Below are 12,258 nucleotides of genomic sequence, written 5' to 3'. Positions count from 1 at the left end.
TTTTATAAATGGAATAGGGGCTGCATAGCCTTCATTTGAGTTCTTCAGAACCTGGGGTGTCAGGCTCAGAGAGGAGAGCCAGGAGAATAAAGTGAGGCTCCTCAGAGTCAACTCCTGAGAAGGCAGCACTGTGGCTAGGATTCCTAATGCCCTTCCCTAGCACACACAGCCTTCCTTCCATTTCTTATGTTAGCAGCAGGTGAGTCCCGTCTCCAAGGCAGGTGCTCTTACATGCACTCAGGTACATAGTCTCTTCAGTTACAAGAAAAGCAGCTTCTGTGCATCTGAGCAGCCATATTGGGTCTTATGCTGGTCAAAAAGTGTGTGCAGTGCATCCATATAGAGTGCGTGGTATTTGTCCACTATCTCCTGGCTTGGCTTTTCAATTTGGGGAAGTGGCAGAGGCTCACCAACTGCCAAGAGAAATGGGAAAAGAGAAGGGTGAATATGCTAGAATCTTCTCTTCCTTTCTCTCCTTTCCTGGGCCCCACCCTCTGGCACTCCAAGTCAACTCCCAGTTTTTCCACCACTACCACCAGAGGAAGCAGGTGGAGGCTGGGTGGTGGGGAGGCTGATGTAGAGGTTGCAAAAGAGGTGTAGTGACCTTGGAGCTGAGAGCAGAACTCACCCACTGTGACAATAGGCCGGCTGTATGGTAGGAGCCCAAGGGAGCCTTGACGGAAGCCTTGTCCATAGAAGACACAAAAATAGAAACCAAAGATACGGCGGAAGAAGCTCTGGAATTTGTACATCCTGCTGTCCTGATGGAATACCACCTGGTCATACACCTCAGTTTCTCCAAATGTGAAGGTTGGGACCAGATGAGCCCTGTAGGAAAAACCCAATTTACTTCCCAAACACAGACCAGGATGGGAGTCTCCCTGAAAGAACATTTATTCATAGCCAGGCTCCCATCTTTCTTGGGGGGTACTGTGGTATCCAGGGGCAATTTACCACTAAGCTACATCCCCAGTCCTTTATTCTTTTTTTGAGACGAGGTCTCAATAAGTTGCTAAGGTTCTTGCTAAGTTGCTGAGGCCTCAAACTTGAGTCCTACTACCCCAGCCTTTGAGTTGTTAGGACTACAGGTGTATGCACTGCACTTGATGGGCTCCCATCTATTATGATAAAATCCCAGTGACTTAAAACAATCCTGTTTGCACTACACATATTTATGTGTAGTGCAAACAGGACTTCAGGAAAAAAAAAGATATTTAGTATCTTTTTTTCCTGAAATTTTTGAGGCCAGAGAGAGTGTTTTCTTTGGGCTAGTATTACAAGGACAAGATATGGGGATGCAGGGAGGGAAGAGGAGTTTGGTAGAGATCCCCAGAGACCCACACTGTGAAAATCTTCTAGGAGGTGCCAAGGAGGGGAACACCTGACTCTTTCGGTTAGAAATCATAGAGAAGATGAGGGTACCTTTGCATAGATACACATATATGATATGTTCCTCACTCAAGGGGACTATGCATAAGATATTAGATTGTGGGATTAGAGCAGAGAAAAATTGTTTCCCTTCCAGAGAATATGATAATCTACCCTGAACAGTGCCCTAGGTAGAGAATCAGGCTCCTTAAGTTCCTTAAATGAGAGAAGAATAAAAAAAAAAAAAACACTCTTTGTTGTACACATCTTCGTGAGTTACTAATAGCAATCTCTCAGCACCTTGACATATGTTACCTTACTGGCTCCTCATAGCAAAGACAATGGAGGACACAGTGGGGGATCCAGGGCCCATTTTCAAAAGGGAAAGTTCATTCAGACAGTCGGGGTATGGCAGGACTTCAACTAGAATCCAGGACTCCCTGTTCAAGCTCAGAGCTCTCTCACCTGCATCCTATTCCAGTCTGATGGCAGGTTCTTGGGTAAGATCCTTAGATACACTTCCCTCTTCTCTTCAGTGTACAATAGGATAATCATCCCTCTCTCTGGGGAGCTGGATGCTAAACTAATGGAGGCACCCTATACCTTCAGCATCAGATTCCTTCTGTGTATCTCTTAAGTCAGAGTGGCTTACATGTCACTTATTATATGCCAGGCACATGGTAGGTGCTTTATGTGGATGAATTTTTTCAAAGCCCACAATCACCTATGGAACAGTGACAATGATTAGTAGTCACATTATGAAGATGAAAGCATGAAGCCTCAGAATGGTTAAGTAACCTACCCCAGGGTGCACTGTATGTCATGGAGTCAGGATATGATTTATTAATTATTATTATTTGCAGTGCTGTGGAAAGAACCCAGAGCCTTGTTCATACTAGGCAAGCTGTCTACTACTGAGCTACACACCAGCCTGTGCCACAAGTATTTTAAATCAGCTCCTACACACAAACTCACTCAACTGTAATGCCTTCTGCACTTCCCATTAATAGACAGATGAAGATTATATCTATCAGTCATTATAGAGATCACGTGGGTATCATCAGTATACTAAGGCAGCCCTAGCCCCTGACATTGAACCTGGGCTTATGGTTTGGTTTCTGGGAACTGGTCCAGCTAGCTCAGAAAGAGTGGATGACATAAACCTTTTGGAAATTCTACACCCATTTTCCTACTCATTTGTAAGTTCCTTGAGGGAAAGATTGTATGAGATTCATCTTGGAATAACCTACAGGGTCATGCTTCTCAGGCAGGGTGACCCACTCCTCTGAGGAGGACACCTACCCATGCTGGAGGGCTGTACGAACAAACCCCTTGCGCTTCTGGAGGATGAGAGTGGTGGTGTTGGGCACACTTTGCAGGGCCTCTCCCACTCCTCCCACTACAATGCCCACGAGGTTGCCAGTGCCATGGCTCAGCAGGTAGTCGATGGCTGGCTGGCTCACAGAGCACACACCTGGAGAGAATCAAGCAGAGACAGGAGCAAACTGATTAGGAGAGAAGAGGGCTGTGGGCACATTTCACTTTGAGGCAATATATCCATTTTGAAGGAGGCACTGGGTGGAAGCTGCAGCAGAAAGATTTTTAGTGGGATAACCAGAGGATTTGCAGAATCCCAACTTGGATTCTATTATTTTCGTGATAACAGCAGCTATTGTCTGTTGAGCACATACTCTGTGCCAGGCATTATATTGAATGCTTCACTTACAATTTAGTCACCATACCATGTCTGTGGTCAGATTATTACTATTAGCACCATTTTACAGATGAGGATACTGAGGTCAGCAGAGATTATCTAATTTGTGCAAGATCACACAGCAAGTAACAGAACCAGGAAGATTCAAACCCAGGTAGATTAGTTCCAGAAAATATGCTTTGGACTACTGTGCTGTGATTATGGGGAAAGGGGGCTTAAAAGGGATATTTCTAAGCATGAAAATGGATCAGAAGCTCCAGTGAGTGTTATCAGAAGCACCTTTGGCCATGAGATAATCCCTGATAAGGGGGATCTTGAAAAACCAGGACAGAGTGGCCAAATGAGGAGTGATGCCCGGGAAGGTCTTCGAGAAGCCTGTGGCCTCTGTGCAGAAGTTACAGAAGGCACCGAAGGTCAGGAGACCATGAGGGTGAACCCCCATGAGGTAGTTGTGCTGGGGTGGCAGGTCTTTAGTCTTCAGGATCTGTAGTCATGGAGAGAAATGCCAAAAGATTGGAATGAGCTCACATGGAAAAACCAAGGTGAAGACATTCAGGAATCTAGGTGCTTTCTGAAACAGCTTTCCAATAGATAGAGCATATATGGGTTTCATGAGGCCCAGGTGTTGGGCTTCTCTTTCCTGGGGCAACAGGGCAGAATCTAGGCCAGCTAGAACTCCCAAGTTTCTTGCCTGTGGCCATTAAGTACTCTCAGCCATCTATGTCAGTGTTCTTGATACATGCTGTCATTTTCTTTGAGTGCTGTAACCTGATGCAGGCCAGGAAGCTCTGTTCTAAAAATTGGGGCAGAATTCATGAATCTCTGTTCAAATAAATTCCTTTTTAAAAATTTTTTTATATTTGTAAATTTTTTATAGATGCCTTTACTTATTTTTATGTGGTGCTGAGGATCGAATCCAGTGCCTCATGCATGCTAGTCAAGTGCTCTGCCTCTGAGCTACAGCCTCAATCCTCAAATAAATTCTTTAGAATTAGAAAATAAATAAAAATAAAAATCAGAGCAGTCATCATCCTCTGCAAAGAGTGCCCAGAGAATGAGCAGAACAGTACATTTCTGGAACCTCTTCCTGGTATTGTCTCCCCACAAAACCTTTTAGTATTGACCTAGGTGACTTTTATTGAACCTTGAATACCCTGTATACATTTTGCCATCTCTGGGAAACCTTTTCTTAGTATCCTCCATCTGAACTACTTCTATGCCTTGTAGCAAACTGTGATTATATATGCATCTGTCTTTCCCATTAGATGTGAGCTCCTTGATGGCAGAGAATTGCATCCTATCTACTCCACTTTACCCCAAATAAGCGAGTCAGAAGAAGATTTAGATTCATGTTTGTTAAACTGAACTGAACTCTATTTGCCCTCCATCTGTGTCATCTGGCAGGTTATGCCAAAGGTGTCCAAAATATCCTAGCAGAGTGCAGAGGATCCTGAGGTTATCTAACATGGACTGAAACTCCTCTAAGATGCTTATCTTCCTTATGGACAACCCTAGTTATTTGGTATAAATAACAAATACTGGAATTTGGGAATCTGTATAGGACATTGAATAAGAGACACTTACTGTAATGGGGAAATAGTCCCTGATGTGAGTCCAGACACACCAGTTCCTTACCCAGGCTGAACGCCTGCCACCTGAGACAAAAATGCCAGAAGGAGATGATATCAGTATGTGCCACCCCATAACTCTCACTTACCCAGGCTTCCCAGGCAGCTTGGAAGGGTCATGGCTCTGCTAGAGAGGTGGGAAGGAAGAGACCTAGGAATGTCCTGGCTGGTGTCGCTCTTGTGGCTCTGAGAACTTGGAGGAAGGTATGATGTGCAGGAGTCAGCATGCAGGGGTATAGGTTAAGATGGAGCATTTCTTCTAGGTCCACTAGTCTTACCTTGCTCTGGGGTCTTCCAGTCCAAGAACAACCAGACAAAGTAAAATGCTGGCAGTGGCCACAAGGATGTAAACAGCAGGTAAATGAACAATGGCTGCAAGATCCAAACTGACGAGGGATCATGTCAGACCAAATTTGTAGTGCCCGCAGAACTTAACCATGTCTAGTCCCATTACCAGCTCTTTGTACTACCCATAATTCTGGGACTGGCCCTCAGCATATTCCAGGCTCTGACCATCCATCATCCATGGCTACCCATGCTTCAAAAATTTCTTCTATCATTTACCATATACAAGTCTTACTTCTCTTCCTATTCCTTGTCCCTTTCCCTCTACCTCCCTACTCAGTCACCATCCCATACTCCTGATCTCTTCTTGCCACCAGCTTTATTTTTTTTTACTTCCACCCCCATTAGGAAAACATTTTTTTCTTCTTGTCTCCCATCTCCCTTCCTACCCATCATCCATGAACCCTTGTTAAGCCACTAACCCACTCTCCCTTACATCTATACTATCTATCTCTCTATACCTGCTCCACCTAACATCTCCATCTCTCTGCTGTTTCCTACCCACCATTCTTGTCCTTTTGCTCATTTACCAGTCCTTCCATTCTCCTCCCTCATGCTACCACCCCTCTCCCAGAGTAGAAAATTCTGTGGTTCAAACACAGACTATACTTCTCTAACTCTGTAATACTAAGGGGTTCTCTGTCCCACTCCATATTATTGTAAGGGAGCACTCCCTGGGTCTCATTTCTCCTCTCTAGATAGGGAGGGTTAAGAAGTAACTGAAATTACTTGGATAACTCATGTCCATCATGACCCTGTGCCACCTCCTCCCCTTCTCTCACTAGGCCCTGGGGCTGTATCTGTTCCTTCTCCAGAGATTCCTTGACTCTACTCTCTAGTACCATCTCAACTGATCAAAAGTCTGGAAATGAGACTTCCCATGAAATCACCCAAGATCTGGCCCTGTCTTCTGACTTGGGCTTCTTGCTAGGTCCTAGGTCAGTACTTACAGATGGCAAGGTAGCTCAAGGGCCAGTGCAGAAGACTCAGACTCTGGAAGTGATTAGGCTGCTTAGAACAAGGCATGATGCCCAGGAGCCTAAGGGAGACAAAGATCCCAGAGCAGTGTTCCAAGGAAAGGTAGAAAGGTGAGTCTCTAGAAGCTCACTCAATAGTGAATGTATATAATGACTATGAGGAGTTGGTGCCTGCCCTCTCCCCTCCTTGTCCTACCTCACTCCCACCCACTGTAGGGGCAGGCTCTAGAGTACTGAGGACTGCCCCATCAGGTCAGGCCCTGCCCATTTGCCCTTTGACTCTCTTTCCTGAGATTATTAGGACATCAGACTGGAGAAAGGGGAGAATAACTGCCATCTTGTCCAATTGACCCAAAGACCCAAAAAGGGGAAAGCCCCTTCAAAGGGCACTCAGAGACCATAGGGGTTATGAGTTTAGGGAGATGATTGGTGGGGAAAAAGTTCTGAAGAAGTCATGGGGGTGAGGAACACCAGTGATTAGGTCTCTGCTGCCCTGAAGTAGTCCAGTTTTGGTATACCCTACCCCCATTACTTTTAATATAAAAATTTCCAAATATACACAAAACTAGACAATGCAACAAAATTTCATGTTCGTCTTCAGCAACTACTGTTCAATCCTAGCACTGAAAAAAAGAAAGAAAGACCAAAACACAAAACCTAAGGAAACAACAACATAAAAAATATATATTAAACTTTTGTCATACTGATTTCATCTATCTCCCCACCTCCAACCTTTTTGGGGGAGTATTTTGCACAATTCTAAACCATCAGATATTTTATACCTAAGTACTTCATTATGCATCTACAAAAATACAGATATTCTCTTCCATAATAATACCACAACTATCACCTTTAGCAAATCTTAACAGTTTCCTAAAGATTTAGATTTGCTAAAGGTGATAGTTTCCTAACAGCATCTATACCAAATCTGTGTTCAAATGTCTTTATAGTTCACTCTAAAGAAGGTTCATTGGTTATCTTTGGATGTTATGCATCTCTCTTTCTTGTTTTTTTTTCTCTTTCTCATTGTAAAATAGAACTTAGAGACAAAATAAAAATACTTACAACAAATGTATAGCTTAATAAATTATTTTTTAAATATTTATTTCTTAGTTGTAGTAGGACACAATACCTTTATTTTATTTATGTATTTTTATGTGGTGCTGAGGATCTAACCCAGGGCCTTGCATGTGCTAGGCGAGCACTCTACTGCTGAGCCACAACTTCAGCCCCTTAATAAATTATTATTAGATTAAAAAACCTTATAAGCTGGGTGTGGTGGCACACACCTGTAATCCCAGCTACTTGGGTGTCTGAGGCAAGATGATCACAAGTTTGAGGCCAGCCTCTACAATTTAGCAAGACTCTGTCTCAAAATCAAATTTTACATGGTGGCACATGCCTATAATCCTAGCAGCCTAGGAATCTGAGGCTGAAGGATCATGAGTTTAAAGCCAGCCTCAGCAATTTAGCAAGGTCCTAAGCAATTCAGCGAGACCCTGTCTCTAAATAAAATATAAACAAGGGCTGTGAATGTGGCTTAGCGGTTGAGTGTCCCTGGATTCAATCCCTGGTACTAAAAAAAAATATCAAATTTTAAAAAGGCTAGGGATGTGGCTGGGGTTGTAGCTCAGTGACTGAGTTCTTGCCACTGAGACACTGGGTTCAATCCTCAGCAGTTCCACATTAAAAAATAATAATAAAGTCAAAAATATTCTATCTACAACAACAAAAATAAATAAAAAGGCTAGGAGTGTAAATCAGTGGTAGAGTACTTGCCTAGCATGTGTGAGGCCCTGATTTCAATCCTCAGTACTACAAAGCAACAACAACAAAAACCTACCTAGTAATCACTGCTAAGTAAGGAAGTAGAAATTTCCTAACCACTCCAGAAAGTTCTCCATGTGCCCCATTCCATCACAACCATCTTCCTCCCAAAGTAATTTTTATCTTGACATTTAAAGTCATTATTTTCTTATTTTTCTGTGTTTTTTTCATATCCATATATACTTCCCTAATGGTTTGTTCTTGCCCATTTAAAAAAATTTACCTGTCCTTTAAATATTCTTTTTAATTTTGAAATAATTTTAGATTGATGAGAATGGTTGCAAAGGTAATATAGAGAATTCTCTGTACCTTTCACCAGCTTCCCCTTTATCTTAACACATTATGTGACTATGTTGTGTTTATTGCAACTAAGAAATCAATATGAGTGCATTTTTATTAACTAAACTCCCCAGATTTTATTTGAATTGCACCCGTTTTTTCACACATGTCCATTTTATGTTCCAGAACCCCATTGGGATTCAACATTGCATTTAACCATCATATCTTCTTAGTGTCTTCCAATCAGTGACAATTCCTTGTCTTTCTTCATTTTGGCACCTTTGAAGAGTTCAAGTCTGTTTTAATGTTCAGGTTCCCCCCTCCATCTGTTCCTTACCTTCAGAGTTAGCTGTTGAAGAACCCTCAACATTTGACCTTTAGAATTTCCCAGTCTGGATCCACATGTCCTTCTATATTTCCCGCAGATTGGCAACTGGATTCAAAGACTGGGTAGGATTTGGGTCTGATCCCTTTGGCAAGATCTTAATTTGCTTTTATTATAGAATGATTTCCTTTCCTAATATCCTTTTTTTCTTCATGACTTTGCCTTACTAAAGACTGTTTTTCTTTGGAGTAGATCAGTCTTCTAGGCCTCAGCACCAGATCCATGATCAGGGGTGGGTTATGGAGCCTGGTCCCTAGCTGAGTTCTGAATATAGGCCAAAGTAAATAAGAAGGACAAAATCCTCATTCATCTCTGATTCCGGTCACTTACCTTGTAACTTTATGCCCATTAAGGCAAATCAGGCTGTGTGTATATTTGTGTGTTGTTTTTTGCTTTTCACACCTGAAGATTGTATGAACCTAAATTAATTGGGACCATATCGTATTTGTCACTGTAACTGTTCTTACTACCTAGAAAATCCTAGGCCCTCCATGTTGAGTGAATAATCAGTGAGTATTTTAGTTTTGAGGGCTGTGATCAGATGGTTTCTTACATGTAATGAGATTACTGGAGTCCTATGAGAGAGTTTGTCCTGAGACTTCAGGGGACAATAGGCTGTACAGTAATAGAGGTCAAAGGGCTCATTACAAAAGGGGAGAAGAATGAATGAGAAAAAGGAAGCAGGTGTTGACGTTTGAGGCAGTGTGGCAAAAAAGAAAGCTCCTCATACTTTGCCTCTCTTACCCCCAAGTGCTTGCTGATTAGAAATCAGTCAGGCCCTAGAGCAAGCATTAGCACTCAGACATTGCAGCACCACTGCCCTGCTGATGTGTTGACATCCCTGTAGTTGAGGGCAGGGCCTTATCCCTGGCAATACAGGGAAACTTAGCACTCTGTCTTTCCGGGAGAGAATGTTGTGGGCCTGCACCAACTCCCTCTCCACACGCTCTCATCCTTGTAAATTGTCATCTCCAGGAAGCAAGCCTCCTTGGTTAAGTTTTAATAATGTGTGAATTATCAGTTTTTCCCCTCTATTTCCCCCTGCTCTCTCCCCAGAAAATGGAGGTAAGTTGTTGAGAAGTACTCAAGCTACAGAAAGTTGATCTAAATATGAATCACTCGGTTTAGCACCAGATTCCAGCCCTTGCTTTAGTATTTTAATGTTTAAAATGTCAAGGACCTCCATATAATAATTGTATTCTTATCTCAATTGAGGAATATATGATAAATCAAAGCTATTGTGTGTATATATCGTGACCATATTTGCATACATTCAGAAAATATTATTTATTCATTCTAGACAACCAGGTGGCAATTTCTAGAGTACTTGTAATCATTAAGATATTTCCCCACTCTCAGAAGTTTGCTATCTACCCACTAGGAACAATGGCTTATTGTTTTTTTTTTTTTTTCAAAATGGAAATTGGTTTCTTCTTTTTCCTGGTTGTGAAAATATCCAGATAAATCATGCAACTTTCAGAGGAAATTATAAAGGGAATAAAAGTCACTCATAATCTCACCACCCAGAAATAAACACTGTTAACTGTTATGTTGGTGTCCATCTTCCTTGACTTTTTTTTTCTTTACAGACATAGCCATATATATGGTATCACTGTTAAAGAGTTTGGGCTCTTGAACCTAACATGTCTGAACCTCAGCTCTGCCACTTAAGTAGACTATGGCAAATGACTTAACCTTAGTGCCTCAGTTTCTATGAAAAGCAAATACTATGCATATCATAAGATTTTTCACTTATATAAAATAATTCATATAAAACACTTTTTTGTGCTTTGCTTGCATACATGCTCATTCAAACTTCAATAAATGTTAGTCCTAATTAATTAAAACCTGATTCTTTATCCCATTTCATAATCTGCTTTTTCACTTAATGTTATACTGGTGCATTTTTCTGTCAAATTTATTCTATAGCATCATACATAGCATTTCATTGTACAGAGATGCCATAATCCATTTAACCAATCTCCTGTTGTGGAGGAAGCACAAAGATTTAGACAAGTCTCTTCCATACAAAGGATATATTTTTGAGTCTTTTAGTGGTAGGTAAAATATCATTGATCTGAGAATGTCCTTTACTTATAGGTCTTTCAGTAACACCACTCAATGTCCTCTCCCCCAGCAGTTTTTAGGAGTTTGGGGTAGAGAAATTAGAATGCATTCTTAAGCCTCCATGATCCTAAGTGGGGTACAGGGACCAGGGAGCCAAATCAGTAGAGTCCATCTTTCTCCAAGGAGAAGACTGGGTCTGAGAAGGACTTGACCCTCTTTTCCAAACATCTGGGGGAGCAGGTTTCATGATGTTCCCCCATATCCTACTAAACCTGGCAGGGATATTGATTAGATTCACCTCAGCATGAGCTGAGGAAATGTTCAAGTGCCAGCCAAGTCCAGTGCTGGGGTGTAGCCTGGAAATAGGGGCTAGTAAGTGATGGATAAATGAATTCAGTCTGTACCTAGGATAAACTATGGTAAGAGACCTGTGTTTTATCAGTGTGCTGGTTTCTGTGTTTTCAGGTTGTTTTCTTTTCCTTTTGAGAAAAAAGAAAATGAATCTAGTATTACCTGAACTAACGGTGAGAGTGTCTTGCAATTTCCTAGGCCAGAATATCTGGGGCATCCAGGGTCTTTCTTGGTATGTGGGTGTACCTGGCCATCCTGAATTGTGTCAAGGCAAATGAAGTAATAATCTTAGGAAACTTGAGGATGTAGAGTCCTGCTTGTTAACAAAGTATACTGATCTTTCCTGCTCCTTCTTCTTGTTTTTTTTTTTTTTGGTGTGTGTGTGGAGGTGGGGGTGCTGGGGGTAGAATCCAGGGCTCACACATGCTAGCCAAACACTCTACCACTGAACTACATCTCCAGCCCCTTTCATTTATTTTTATTGTTGTTTTTATTAACATAACCTCATAGAATTGTGCTAAACATAATCCTGGGTTGATGACATAAATTGCTTTATGGATGTCTTTTTTTCTATTATCTATCTATATTTATTGATCCATATTTTTCTAGTAAGAATTTCTCTCTTGAGCATTCACATGAAAAGTATTGTCTTGCCCCTAAATCACAGTTTAGTAGCTTGTTGTCTGGCCTTGGCCTTCACTTCCTTCTCTGAGGGCTGAATGTATCTCCTTGATGGCACAGCTTTAGAAATAGAATTCTTTGCTTTATCTTCAGTCACCAGCCTATAACTATTCATCAAAACAGCAACAAACTCTCAATTGAGTTGTGTCACAAGAGGATGTGGGCAACAATAGCTAAAGTAGGTCACAGAGAATGATGTATAGTGTCAACACTCTCCTAAGCCAATTCCTAGTCATGTGGAGATCTACATATTAAAAAAAAAAAAAAGTAAACTTAAGTCTTAAGATCTGGGTAGGTCAGCAAGGTGGGGAAGTAAAGGCAAAAACAAACCAAAACCAAAAGGCAAGTTCATTTTAAAAGGTGACAAAGTCAGTGGAAATCATCTAGGTCTAGTCCTGGATCAGAGGTTACTGGAGCTCTGTCAGTCACAGTGGTGCACACTTGTAATCCCAGCTTCTTGGGAGGCTGAGGCAGGAGGATCACAAGTTTGAGGACAGCCTGGGAATTTAGTGAGACCCTGTCTCAAAATAAAAGTAAAAAGGACTGGAGGTAGAGTACCCCTGGGTTCAATCCCCAGTATTCTTCTGCACCCCCCCACACACATACACAAAGGTTACTGGAGCTCAGAAGAGCAAG

At 41.8% G+C, this 12,258-nt stretch overlaps 1 protein-coding gene across 1 annotated transcript; it reads right to left on the bottom strand.

Annotated features, from left to right (window-relative positions):
* Positions 1-244: 244 nt before the first annotated feature.
* Awat1 (acyl-CoA wax alcohol acyltransferase 1) lies at positions 245-6,081 on the bottom strand. The gene is made up of 7 exons (XM_005339988.4): positions 6,006-6,081; positions 4,989-5,096; positions 4,667-4,737; positions 3,362-3,566; positions 2,671-2,842; positions 629-828; positions 245-413 (listed from the first exon to the last, which is right to left on the bottom strand). The coding sequence occupies exons 1-7, from the start codon at positions 6,079-6,081 to the stop codon at positions 259-261; spliced, it is 987 nt and encodes a 328-aa protein (XP_005340045.2). The 3' UTR covers positions 245-258.
* Between the last annotated feature and the right edge of the window lie 6,177 nt (positions 6,082-12,258).

This window comes from Ictidomys tridecemlineatus, chromosome X (assembly GCF_052094955.1).
Source record: "Ictidomys tridecemlineatus isolate mIctTri1 chromosome X, mIctTri1.hap1, whole genome shotgun sequence".
Classification (NCBI taxonomy): Eukaryota; Metazoa; Chordata; class Mammalia; order Rodentia; family Sciuridae; genus Ictidomys; species Ictidomys tridecemlineatus.
Note: the sequence above shows the minus strand (reverse complement) of the source record. Positions and strands in the feature narration are given on the sequence as shown.

What these genes read in the sequence shown, in the direction of transcription:
- Awat1 (XM_005339988.4), bottom strand. Translation starts at nt 6,081, where the DNA reads ATGCCTTGTTCTAAGCAGCCTAATCACTTCCAGAGTCTGAGTCTTCTG. An exon ending in CTTGAGCTACCTTGCCATCT is followed by an intron (nt 5,097 to 6,005) that starts GTAAGTACTGAC and finishes ATCCCTCGTCAG; the next exon opens with TTTGGATCTTGCAGCCATTG. An exon ending in GGATTATCTCATGGCCAAAG is followed by an intron (nt 2,843 to 3,361) that starts GTGCTTCTGATA and finishes GATTCTCTCCAG; the next exon opens with GTGTGTGCTCTGTGAGCCAG.